We start from the raw sequence: 13,584 nt of genomic DNA, 5'->3' as shown, positions 1-13,584 counted from the left end.
AATTCTTTACCTGCTCCCTCTATCTTCTTTGATCTTACAGCATAGGAAAGATTCTAAACACCAGCATGACAGAGACTGGGTTTTTTCACACAGCCACTGGCTAGCACACGCAATCCTAAATATTAAACCACTCTTTATGTAAGCGTGGCTCTGTTCATGTCATCTTTTCCTTTTTTTAACATTTTTCTCCGGTTCTCAGTATTTTCCTGATTAAAGAAATACTTTGAGGGGTAAATAATGACCATGTTGATGGAAAGAGGTTTCAGAGAGGGCCTGAGATATAAGGTAAAGGATAAACATTCTACTGATGTTTCTGACATCTGTGAAATGTAAGTTAGGGGACAGATTTACAAGGAAAGATAATGAGTTTGAGTTTTGATGACAGGAATTTGAAGTAATTATGGAACATCTGGTGAATAGAACCAGAGTCACAGGTGTCCACGAGAGGAGTCTAGGCTAGAGCTGAAGGACTGGGACCAGGACTTGAAGACAGAGAGACAGCAGGGCAGGCTGTTTGTGGCATCAACTCTGCAATCAGGTTGCTGGGCTCAAATTCCAGTTCTGCCGCTAACTATGAGAACCTGGTTAATGTTCCTAATCTCTCTGTGCCTCACTTTCCTCATCTTTAGAATAGGTTTAAAAATTCCTCTGTCTTAACTTATCATGAGAGTTAAATATCCTGAGAAAAATGCCTGGTGCTTAGCGCAAGACAGGTGATTATTTACATATTTTGATTTCACTAATAATTTACATATTAGTTGAAAATTTGAGGGTGAATGGAATCCCCAAGGAGAATATGTACAATATAAAGAAAAGAAAATGATAAGAGAGAGTCCTGAGGAATTCCAGTCCAAACTCAGTACTACCTTTAGAAATAATAATATATGATTCCAGCTTTCACAAGGTGTATAATCCTATGGGAAAGAGTTTCACTTCTGCTATAATTGAGGCATGAGGATAGTGTGATGGGAATATAAAAAGGAGGAAATTTTGAAAAAGAAACAAAAATCCCTCTATCCAAGCACCATATTCCATTCTTTGGGAGAAGTTCTAAGTGAAAAAAGGGAGATTGAAATGAGAGAGAGATCGTTCTTTGCATATTAGGGCTAGGAACATTAAAATAATGATCAGTGACATGTCTATTGGTTTCTGCATCGTTTCAAACACCAATCTAGAGCTGAACCTTCAGCATTTTCTTTCAAGGATCATTGCCTGGAACCTAGGAACATCAGTCCTGGGAGCACTCTGCACTGGACGCCTGGCCGTGACCTGCTCTGGCACTGGAGCTTAGCCCAAGCAGGCAAAAAATAAAACCGAAAGCTGAAATCCAGTAAGCTGTGCACAGGACAATTGCATTCAACCCTGTTCGAATATTTCTCTCCCCCTATTTATAGCTTCTTCCTTTTTATTAATGTTTCCAGTAAAGTCACATTGCATTGCTTTGGGGGAACGTGTTTACTTCTGCCTGCTTAGATCCATTCTTCCCAAAGGGCAGTCAATGCCAGGGTTTGACCAGGAAAAAAGAAACTACTTCCCAGCAGGGTTTGTGAAGCCAGTAAATAGAGTCAGTGCTGCTCAGAGAGGCTCAAGGTGAGGAACTCAAAGGAGAAGACCCTCTCTGGCTATTTTGATTTCACTAAGTCAGGACAGAGACCTCCACAGCATATCTACCACAAGGATTAGAACCAACTGTCATCAGGAGACCTGGGCTATAACCCTAGTTCTGCTCCTGTCTCTTCCTGGGACTCTGAACACAACACTTCACTGCTGTGAGCCTTAACTTTCCCATCATTGACCAGAGGGGTTGGATTAGATAACCTAGAAGGTGACTTCCAACAATATGTCTGTGTAATATCATCACACTCTGTATTTAATCTGATGGGCAAGGTTATACTGCAGTAGCAAGAAACCCCAATGTCTCAATATTTACCAAAAGTTAGATTATTATTGCTTCATGTAAAGCCAGCTGCATATTTGGGCAACTCTCCAGAACAATTGCCTTCTATGCAATAACTCATTCTTCCAGGCTGACACAGGTTTTACCTGCTATTGGTACCATCTGAAACGTACAGATGTCTCGCTGACAACACGCAGGTAAAGAGGGCAACTAGAGAATCACGCGTGGGCTTTTCACTGACTCAGCTCACGTGTGACATACATCACTTCCATTCAGTTTACGACAAGCAGAATGAGTCCCGTGCCTGCCTGACCCCTGGTGGTGGGGGAGGAGGGGCAAGAAAAGGAGCTGAGAAGTGGAAATTTCCATGTTCTCAGAAGGGCAGAAGAACTGGATATTGATGAATGCTATGACGTCTACACACAGCTGCCTATCCAAGATGAACAAATCAGTGTCCCTGTAAGAAAACTCTATTTTTCCAGCTGCTTCCTAAGCTGTTCTGACAGTGCTTTGAGGTCGGGAGGGAAGATACCATTATCTCCATTTTACCAATGAGGAAGCCTGCCCAGAAGGCTGAGCGACATATATAATACCACAGAGTCGCCTAATACCTGGGATGGGACTAGATTCTGAGTCTCTCTGCTTCTTGCTGATTTCAAGAACATCAGATTGTATATCCAAGACCAGCACTGAAACCCTGATCATTCATTAAAGTGACCTGCAACTTCCTTGAACCTCGAGTTTCATACCTACTTTAAGAGTATCTGGTCTCTTTTTCATGGCGCCTCGGAGGCTGTCGGCCACTTCAGAATGAAGCTAAACATCTCTTTCCCGGCCACTGGCTGCCAGAAGCTCATTGAAGTGGATGATGAACGAAAACTTCGTACCTTCTACAAGAAGCGTATGGCCACAGAAGTTGCTGCTGACGCTCTGGGTGAAGAATGGAAGGGTTATGTGGTCCGAATCAGTGGCGGGAACGATAAGCAGGGTTTCCCCATGAAGCAGAGTGTCTTGACCCATGGCCGAGTTCGCCTGCTACTGAGTAAGGGGCATTCCTGTTATAGACCAAGGAGGACTGGAGAGAGAAAGCGCAAATCTGTACGGGGTTGCATTGTGGATGCCAATCTGAGTGTTCTCAACTTGGTCATCATGAAAAAAGGGGAGAAGGATATTCCTGGACTCACTGATACTACAGTGTCTCGTCTCCTGGGTCCCAAAAGAGCTAGCAGAATTCGCAAACTTTTCAATCTCTCTAAAGAAGATGATGTCCGCCAGTATGTTGTGCGAAAGCCCCTAAACGAAGAAGGTAAGAAACCTAGGACTAAAGCACCCAAGATTCAGCGTCTCGTGACTCCATGAGTTCTGCAACATACGCTGGCGTATTGCTCTGAAGAAACAGCGTACTAAGAAAAACAAAGAAGAGGCTGCAGAATATGCTAAACTTTTGGCCAAGAGAATGAAGGAGGCCAAAGAAAAACGGCAGGAACAGATTGCCAAGAGACGGAGGCTGTCCTCTCTGAGAGCTTCTACTTCTAAGTCTGAGTCCAGTCAAAAATGAGATGTTCCAAGAGTAACAAATAAATAAGATCAGACAAAAAAAAAAAAGAGTATCAAAAACCTCGCCCAGAGTTTCCTTGGGATAATTAAGTAAGATTATCAAAGGGAAAGCACCTATCACAGAGTAAAGCAAATACTAAATAAACAATACATTTTGTCCGTTTAATAACACCACTATGCCCTAAAACTATTCAAAGATACAAGCTATGTATTCTGATATCCAAAGGACCCTGCACACAGAAATCCTCAGTTAATGTTATAGATTAACCAGAAGCAGAGATGTGGGTTTTTTTATTTTATTTTATTGGAGTATAGTTGCTTTGTATGTTGTATTAGTTTCTGCCGTACAGCAAAGAAAATCAGCTATGCATATACATATATCCCCTTTTGAGGGGACTTCCTTCCTATTTAGGTCACCACAGGGCACTGAATAGATTTCCCTGTGCTATACAGTCAGTTCACATTAGTTATTTATTTAATACATAAATAGTATATATATGCCATCCAAATCTTCCAGTTCATCCCCCCTCCTTCCCCCTTCGTGTCCACATGTTTTTTTCTCTATGTGTCTAATAGAGAAAAAACATGTGCTTTGCAAATAGGTTCATTTGTACCACTTTTTTAGATGCCACATATATGCATTAATATACAATATTTGCTTTTCTCTTTTGACTTACTTCACTCTGTATGACAGTCTCTAACTCCATCTGCATCTCTGCAAATGGCATGGTTTCATTCCTTTTTATGACTAAGTAATATTCTATTGCAAATTCATCTACATGGAGACTATGACCTCTCTGGGGGTTGAGTCAGTGTTACTAATACATTTTCCCCAGCACTTAGTGAAGTACCTAGAAGAAAGTAGAAGCTTAAAGCATAGGATTGTAACAACCGGGTGAAGTATATGCTTGGCATGTCGTAAAAGCTTATTACAAGTTGTGGTTACTGGATTTTTTTGCTGTTGTTCTTTTTGTGTAATGGAAAGAAGTGAAGGGGGTAACAGGATACTGAATATTTATGTCCCCTCAACAGCCATAGGGCTTCCCATGTAGCTCAATTAGTAAAGAATCCACCTGCAATGCAGGAGACCCTGGTTCGATCCCTGGGTTGGGAAGATCGCCTGGAGAAGGGATAGGCTACCCACTCCAGTATTCTGGCCTGGAGAATTCCATAGACTGTATAATCCATGGGGTCGCAAAGAGTCAGACATGACTGGGTGACTTTCACTTTCAACAGTTATATGTTGAATCTGATCCCCAATGTGATAGAATTTGGAGATGGGGGCTTTGAAGGTCACTAGGTCATAGATTAGCGCTCTTAGAAGGGGCCGCGGAGCTAGCTGGCTCTCCTTCTGCCACATGAGGACACAGTGAGAAGTGAGCCACCCGAAAATGGAAAGGGATCCTCACCAGAGGGCATCCATGCTGCCACCTCCAGAACTGTCAGAAATAAATTTATGCTCTCAGCCAACCAGAATACGGTGCTTGGTTATAACAGCTGGAATTGACTAAGAGAGATGATGTTATTTACCATCTCAGAACAGGGAGTGAAAAACCATTAAGGACAGAAAAAACGTAAGTATAGGTATTGATGTGATATTGTGTAATATTAATTGTATATTGATCTTTGAATATTTTACAAAGATTCTTGGACAATGTTTCTTAGCAGAAAAAAAAATCAATGTAAGAAAATATTACTTACTTTGTAAGTAATCTTGCCCCATATCAAATGGAGCACAGGAAGTGCAAGGAGAAGAAAGATGGGGTTGTATGGGGTGTTGTGTGCATGTGTGTATGTATGTGTATATGTGTGTGTGTGCAGTAAGCACATGTGTTCTCCCTGCGTCCTCTCCTCCAAGCTTTGAATGTAAGCTGCGGTGAGCTCAAAGCTCGGTCATCTGAATCAAGAACCAAATCCCAGCTTCCTAAAGTCTCCGTAATGATTCAGTGCCTTGGGGCCATGGGCTCCTTCAAACAAGTGACCTTGGCTGGTTATCTCCATGGTAACAGCTCACATCCCAAACTGTTCCTTCCTGTGGGAGGAAACATTTCAGAAATGGGGAAAGGCAGAAGTGAACAGTGGTTTTTCTGTCTGACCCTTCTCCTTTGGCAAAATGTGTACTTTCCCTGAACATTGCCGTCTCCTGAGGAAACCGTGCAGAAGAGGAGGTTTCAGCGACTTCATGTGCAGATGTGTGCCCAGGATATATTTGAAAAAGTAGAAGCCTGGAGCTGCTTTTTTCTTCTTTTGGTTTAAGTTTCATGCCGCATTCAGTTTGTTCAGTAGGATGCTTCACCATGCTTCTCAGTAGCAGCTCCCCAAAGAGGAAGGCCTGCGTGCCCTCACATTGAAATACAGAGCCTCCAGGCCAGAGAGGATGGATCCCTTTCCCAGAGCAACAGCACAGCCTCTTCGGAACCCCTACTTCCAGCCTGCATCCTGTGGTCCAGCCCATGCCTGAGCCACCATCCTGGTCAATCAGCTGCTGTGTCTCCCTCCAACCTTAGACTCCACCTCCTGCTCCACGACCCATGATGCTGCTTGTGATTTCCTCCAACAAGATGCCTAGATTCTGGGAGAGACGATTCAGCAAATGTATGCTCTAAACCTAGGGTATTCGTGGCATTGTAAGCTCTCTGTTCCATCCATTCCACAACGTCTAGGGTCAGAGCAGCATTTTACAGGATGAATAATGACCCTTCTTCAGCTGAGCCCTGAAAGTGCATGCCTGACCACAAAACCCTCCAATTGCAGCTCTGAAATGTACCATGGGATCGACTTTCCAACCAGAATCACAGGCCAAGAGCACTCACTCCTTGGCCCAGCTTCAGCCTTTCCCGGTAGTTTTGATCCCGTGATTCTGCCCGTGGAAGAAATCTTTTTTTTCTCTGCAGCATCCCTGTCTGACTTTGACGTACAAAGGTGTAATTAGAACAGCCTGGAACAAGCAAGACGATCCATTTACCTCATCCCTAACATTTAAGTGCTTTAAAATATGGTTCTAATATCCTAGGTGCACGGGGCCAAATTCCCTTCTCAGTTTCTCACATGCATGAGTAAATCCACACAGACTAAACCCCTTGGGTCTTAGGTTCTGCTTAGAAGTTTTTTGTTTTCTTTTTTTTTTAAAGAAAACAAATATTCCATTAAAACGACACAGTGTACTCCGCATATTTTTAGGACAATTAGAGTTTAGAATTCCCTCTTCTTCCGCCCACGGTAAAAGCTTCTTTCCTTAACTGTTTCCTCCCCAAGAACAACATTAAGCTGAAATAAACTGAAGGGCTTCCATGTCTTTTAAAATAATCTTCTCAAAAAAATAAATAAATAAAATAAAATAATCTTCTCATCTTACATTGTCAAAGTACCCGCAGGTGGACTGAGACGCTTGTTGCCCTTTGACAAGGATCCAGGCCCCCCTGTACCTTGGCAGATAAATCCTTTCGGGAGACAGTTATTTGTGAACCTAAGGGAAGCATTTACTTCAAACAGAAAAGCCAAACACCTTGCATGAAACAGAGAAACAGAAAAGTCAGGCCATTCTCTACCATCTGCATAATTTAAGACAGGTCACGGGTTTAGGTAATTTTTCTTTGGTGCTCCTGACGGTGTAAATTCAGAGTTAAGGGAGACAGGCTGGCTATGCTCTACTTGTGGGCCAGAGCTAAAGCAAGACCCCAGAGGAGGAAACCTCACAGTCAGTCTTCATAGGGGGCAGGGGGGCACTGGGGGAGGAGAGGGGACCAACCCCAACTCACGGCCTGTGTGCTTGGGTGTGTTCTTAAGTTTGCGACTATATAAAAATCTCCCTCCCCATCATGTATGTGTCCATATGAATGTATATACAACATCTATATACAGCTGCTCCCTGCCCATTTGTCTCTGCTGTTGCAGCCACGTGTGCATATATTCGTCGAGCCAACCTGTAAATCAAAGGTTTTCTTGCAACCAGGTTTGGAGCAACATCTTCGAAACAGTCACTATGTCATTCCATGTTCAAGTTCCAAGGCCCCATGACCACCAAATTTAAAAACAGAAGTGGATGTAAGACCCACGTGCAGCCTGCTTCTTACTCACTGCAAAGCATGGAAAAACTTTCCTTCAAAGGAAGGAAAACCCCAGCCCCGCTCATTCTATGATTTAGGCAGAAATAAGATATGCTTTCATGTGAGTCTGACTTGAAAGACGACCCGGATTCAGAGATGGCTTGGAAAAATGCATCTAGGATGTCTTAGACACTAGGAGTTATACTGAAGAATCAAAGAGAGAACTCATAACTTCCATAGGGAAAATGTGTTTTTTTATTTAAATAAAAAAAAATATCGTGAAAATTACAAACTGTTAAATACAGAAGACAATTTTATACAACTTAATAGAATAAGAAGGAAGTATATACATCACTTTTTAATAGGCGCAGATAGACTTGCACCAAACTTCAGGATTAAGCAATGGAAAATGTGACAACGCACATGTCCGTCGCAGTAAAGTTTCAGAATTCAAGTGATTCCAGGCAAGGGGCCAAACTCAACTTGGCTTCTTTCACCTTAAACAGCCCCCTTTGGAGTAAATCCACACTCTGAATTTTAAAGTGAACGGAGGGCCCTTTTTCCCCCAAAACATAAATTTCCTCTAGCGCTATGTTAAGGCGAACTGATAAACCAGTCCCTACACTGTTAACCCTTCCATGGGAACAGTAGTCACTGCTGTCTCCAGTCCGGGGAGATTGTGTTTGTTTTAAAAAAAAAAAGTTTTATGTTTTTACTAGAATTAAATTTGACCTTTTGGTGTGTTTCTCTTCCGCCTTGTCTTCAAGGGCTCAGAGTCTGCTGCAAAGTGACTGACCATAGGAATACAGGGAGGCATTAGCAAGCATTCCCGAGTCTTTTCTCTTAGATGTCTCATTCCCTGAACCAAAGTGTTAACAGTTCACCACTCAGACAACTCGGCGGAGTGAAATATGGGATCTGCCTCTTGGATTCACTGCTGGGAAAGTGGACAGCAGGGGATGGTGGGTGAGCCGCCCTGGATCTCCCAGTTACATGTGTTCTCCATCTCCAGCTGCTCCTTTAAGTAAGCAGATCCTTTCGCAGACTACTGGCCACTGAGGAAATATTCGGTCCAAGCTTCCTCACACCAGGCCATGTAGGATTTATCACAGAGCCTTAAAATCTAAAGACATCCTCCCAGCCCCCTGGGGATCTAGATGATCAGGAGTCTCGGGAAGGCAGTAAGTCTGTGGATGACATGCCCAGGACCACACAGCATATCAGAGTCTGGGCTTGGGATTCACAAACAGAGGACCCCCAACTCTGCACAATCTCGTCAGAGTATGCGCTTCTAAGTCTCAGCTACGTGACCAAATGCCATATCGTGGAGGCCCACAGTATATCTTCTCCCAGCTCAGAAAACTGGACTGGGAATAAAAAGCAGCAGCGGAGCTAACAGTTTGGCTTGGTTCAACCCCACCATCACCCCTTCTGAAAAGATCAGGAAGATTCCCTGCACAGCCATTCAGAGTGCAGGTTAGATTCTGGGGAAACCCTTCCAAAAAAAAAAAAAAAAAATGCCACGCTAGCACAGGATGCTGGATGGTCCCAGGTCAAAGTTCAGGGTCTCAGGTTAGACAAAGGGTCAAGTAGCAGATTATTCTTACCATCTCAGCTCATGTTGACCGGTTTAAAAGTCGCCTGGTTTTCTCCTTACAGTAGGCAAATAGACCAGGTAGAGATCTCCAGCTTCCACCCATCAAAAGTCCCCCTCCAACAAATATCCCCCTGCTCTATCCGGAAAGACCCCCTAAAAGAAGCTCTGTAACCTGCGGTGAACTAATGCCACAGGTTCACATTAGAGGTTCTTACAGCGGATCAGATCTAGAACAAAGCTCTGGGCAAATTAGCAAACCGAAACTAGTCCCTTGGGACGCCCTAAGCCTTTGGCAGCCCTGGGAGTAGGCAGATGCTGCAGGAGTTACCCGGGGCATCCCCTGAGAGTACAATCGCAAGGACATCCCACCTGCAGGGGAACCCCGCCCACAAGGCCCCAGGGAAAGGTACACACCGCGCGTCTTCAGGCCTGTTTCAGCGGCAGGTCTACACCACAGGCGTGCGGTGGACTCCAGGCTGCGGCTGGCCCCCTCTGAGCCTTGACCCCCACCACCGCCACCACCCTACCCCACCACCCATTCAGGGGCTTGCCGCGGGTCCCTTGGAAGTGGCAGTTGCCCTGCAAAAGTGAAACCTGACACGAAAGGTGTCCTTCCTCGCTCTAAGGGTGCTGGTTCACAGGGTCACCTCCAGAGGTCCTAGGGGTGCTAGGAATTCTGATGGATGTTCTCCGAGGACCCTTCGCTGCTTTCGTTGAGGGGGGTCTCAGAAGTCTCCCCCAGCTCATCGTCCGCCCCCTCCTCCTGGATGGTGAGGTGCACATCGGGCGAGGAGGACTCGGAGCTCACGCTGTCACCCTCCATGGAGCAGAGGGTGCAGGACAGGGCGGGCGCCACGCTCTCCTGCAGCACATTCAGCATCGTGGGCGCCTGCACCGACCTCAGGCCGGACAGCGTGGCCAGCGGCTTCATGGCCTCCCCCCAGAGCCGCTCCTCGTCTCTGTACAGCAGCAGGAGGCTGGCTTTCTTCTCCCGCCTCTTGGATTTCATGTAGCCCAGCGTGATCCCAATCAAGAAAATGCCGTAGAAGGACATGACCACCAGAACGTAGAAGTATTCGTTGCCGTGGCCACTGCCGGACACGGGGGACTCGAGGGGGGCGCTGGGGGCTGCGATGCCGGCGTCGGTGCTGTTCAGAGGCTCCATCATCAGCATTGAAGCTCAGCTCGCACCGCCAGGAGCTGGGGAGAAAGCTGCAGGTTAGGACTCTCCCGCCCGACCGCAGTTACAGGAAGGGGGGCAGCCCCAGGTTTGTGGAACTACAGGATCGGAAAGGTTTGCAGCTGCTGCCTGGAGAAGTAACTCTAAGTCCCTCCTAGCGGTTAACAGGGGTCAGCTGTGACCGGCTGGGGTGCGCGAGGGAAGAGACACCGAGAAGTGGGAGGAAATGAAAAGAAGACTTTTTTTACATGTCAATCAGATTTTCATTTCATAAAGTGAACATGTGAGAAGCTTTGCTTCAATCATTTTAAAATGCAAAAAAAAAAAAAGAAAAGAAAAGAAAAGAAATCCCTTTAAGACAGAGGTGCAGAGAGAAAAGAAAGAACCTCTGAATCCCTGGGAAACTTTTTGAGCTGATGGAGCAGAAAAAAAGAAAGTTTACATTTGGCTGCCAAACATCAACCTATTTTTAATTCAAGACAAAACTGCCTTAGAAAAAAGGAAAGGAAGAGAAAATCACATCTACAAATTGCTGGGAGTAGCCTTTCATATGTTTCTGAAGCAAAGTGGCATTGCTGACTTACCAAAAGCTGGCGAATTTGTCCCAAGTTCTGAATTCCTAAATCGTCAAGTCCAAGAGCCTTTTTCTTCCTGCGTGTGGTGCTCAGCGCTCTGACAATTCTGCCGCTGCTCTTGGGATATATAGTCAAGAAATGCATCGTCACGTGTTCTGGGAGGAAAATTTACAACAGAGGCTGGTCGTGGCAGAGTGAACAGTGAACTCACAGCACAGCAGTTCAACACACTGAAGTCTGCAGCTGTGAAAAGAAAAAGACCGGGAAGTGGGAAGAGCATCCCACCCCCCAGCACCCAGCCAAAGTTTTCAGGTGGCCATGAAAAAGGAGGAAAGAATGTGCCCAGTTGGAACTGTTCCCCCCAGATTCACTCTCATTGAAAATTAGTTCATGCTTCATCTCCCTCTTGGGAAATAACCCTGATGTCAATACAGGTTTTCAGAGACCGTCAGTCAAATGCCCTAATTTAGATAAAAGACAGTTAGAGGCAAGTGCAGGATTTACTATTAAGGAACCAGGGCTTAAGTTTCAGCTCTTCCACTGACTATGCAAATGTAATAAATCCTCCCCGAGCCTTTCCGCACCTCAGATTTCTGAACTGTAAAATTGTTCGACGTTGGGGGCTTCAGTAGGTAAAATTATATGAACTGCGTGAGTTTTTGAGTCCCTGTCAGCTTGATCACTCTAAGACTTAAGGCTGGCAAGTGTGGGTTTGCACTTTAAAAACACTGAGAGAGTCTGTCTTCTGCATCATAATCTCATAACACTCATAAATCTATTTTTTTAACAATAATAGATATATATCTTCCAGATGCTTTTCAACAGTCTATGTGAAGTGGAGACAGTTTACAGTGCAAGATACTTACTGTGGACAAATTTTTCTCCAGTTCTAGGGCATATAACTGCTCCTCCAGAGTGTCACACAGAGACCATTCAGACATCACTTTGCTGTCAAGGGAGGAGCAGGTCAGCGGAGGAGCAGGAATTCTTCTGATGACCAACTGAGCACAGTTCAAGCTTTTGAAACCTAGCAGATGCTGGGTTAAAATAATCACAGAGATCAAAATTGCCAAAGGAATTGGAGACTTTGGTGTCTGTCCTTCCTCTCCCCAGGATGCTTACTTATTCTGAGAGGCTCTCATCCTAAATTGAAATAAACCCAAAGGGATTCTCTGCACCCTCCCCCCTCCCCCCACCCTCATCGTTCTACAGCCTGTGAATTGCAGCCAGACTATTGTGGGGAATCAACTCTAGAGAAAACCTCTCTTGTGGTCCTGCTGTTGTTAAATTGAAGCCAAAGGGAAACATGGTAACTTCCCTCTGCTCCTGCGGGAAGCTGGAGATAGATGGATAGATAGATAGATAGATAGATAGATATAAAATTTTATATATATATATATATATATATATATATATATATATATCCCAGGCACTGGGACTTTCACTGCTGCCACTGGGTTAATGCCTGGCTCTAACTCTGTTTGGACACCTGTGGAAAGAACAGAATGATGAGCACATGCTCTGTTTTCCCCACTGGTCTACTCACCCTGTGGTTTGATCTGCGCTCACCCATAAGTCTTCAGCTGACTCTCAAGTATCAACAGGCTGACAGTTCCAACTCCAAGATCTTCCATAACAGGAACTTGGCTTACATCCATAAGGACATCCTCACAGTTACATCTACCTCAAAAGCTCCACAGCTTCCTCGGCCAAAGCAGACATGGCCTCCTCAACCTGTACTTGTCATAAGTACCTGAAGGCTTTCTCCTTCAACTATGCTTACAGTGGTTTGCCAGGGACATGAGAACAAGAGAGACCCATAAGAGTGTTGCCTGTTGATTGTTGATGCCAGTAGTGATGCTTATGTACCTTGGGATGTATGAGATAAGTAATCACCCAGGGATGGCCAAACACTGCAAACTAGAAGCTTTAAGACACCCTTGGGGGTTTCCTTGGGGGGAGGGTTACCAGATTTTCACAGCGAGGAAGTACGAGGTCTGGTGCCAGCAAGCCAAACAGAGACTGCAGTTTCAGACAAGATAAATCTTCAAAATCAAGCCAACAGTCCCAAAACGGTAAAACCAAGAAAAGACGTGGATGAATCTAGAATGACGTCCAAAGGATAAAGCAATCCAGAGACACAGGAAGAACAAAATCCATTGCAGGTGTCAGGAAGGAACACTCCAGATGAATTTCTCCTGGAGGCCTGCTTGGTGGCCCTGCTTCCTCTGGGACCCTAGGATGACTCCTGCGTATGTTTCTCCTACAGTTAAATGAAATGATGCAAGCACAGTCCTTAGTGCCGTATGCTAAGTCTATGCTTTTTGCCGTCATCGTTGAGAGGGTTACCAATGGCTTCAGGTTGCTTCCTAATGGACACATGCTTGTCTCTGTATTTTTCATCATTGCTCTCTTCTCTCCCACCAAGAATGGAATTTAGATGAAGCGCTTGCAACCTCATAACACAAGTTTCATTCTTCTCTCCAGCCCTCATCATAACAATATTATGAGAATTATGGCTGTGAATAATGACATAAACAGTAAGGGAGGAAAGGAAAGCATATAGAAAGTGAACTCTATCAGGGAGAGGATGGGGAGGACACAAGAATTATTGATTACATCTACTTTATACCACAGTATCAAGAAGACAGCAATATTAAAGAGACAAATCCATTTTGCAATTATTTTCTCCTAGTCTGTGGCTTCCCATTTTCTTAGCAGCATCTTTTTGA

General features: G+C 44.7%; 1 protein-coding gene and 1 pseudogene across 1 annotated transcript; one reads left to right on the top strand and one right to left on the bottom strand.

Moving 5' to 3' along the window:
- Window positions 1-2,684: 2,684 nt before the first annotated feature.
- Window positions 2,685-3,499, top strand: LOC110141300 (small ribosomal subunit protein eS6-like; annotated as a pseudogene).
- A 4,233-nt stretch (window positions 3,500-7,732) lies between these two features.
- On the bottom strand, window positions 7,733-11,976 carry KCNE4 (potassium voltage-gated channel subfamily E regulatory subunit 4). The gene is made up of 3 exons (XM_070458706.1): window positions 11,719-11,976; window positions 10,862-11,095; window positions 7,733-10,297 (listed from the first exon to the last, which is right to left on the bottom strand). Exon 3 carries the CDS (start codon window positions 10,269-10,271, stop codon window positions 9,765-9,767), a length of 507 nt encoding a protein of 168 aa, XP_070314807.1. The 5' UTR covers window positions 10,272-10,297; window positions 10,862-11,095; window positions 11,719-11,976; the 3' UTR covers window positions 7,733-9,764.
- Between the last annotated feature and the right edge of the window lie 1,608 nt (window positions 11,977-13,584).

Source organism: Odocoileus virginianus, chromosome 30, assembly GCF_023699985.2.
Source record: "Odocoileus virginianus isolate 20LAN1187 ecotype Illinois chromosome 30, Ovbor_1.2, whole genome shotgun sequence".
Classification (NCBI taxonomy): domain Eukaryota; kingdom Metazoa; phylum Chordata; class Mammalia; order Artiodactyla; family Cervidae; genus Odocoileus; species Odocoileus virginianus.
This window is presented reverse-complemented; position numbering and strand designations above follow the sequence as displayed.

Excerpts from the sequence above, each read along its gene's own strand:
- KCNE4 (XM_070458706.1), bottom strand. The coding sequence starts at position 10,271 with ATGCTGATGATGGAGCCTCTGAACAGCACCGACGCCGGCATCGCAGCC.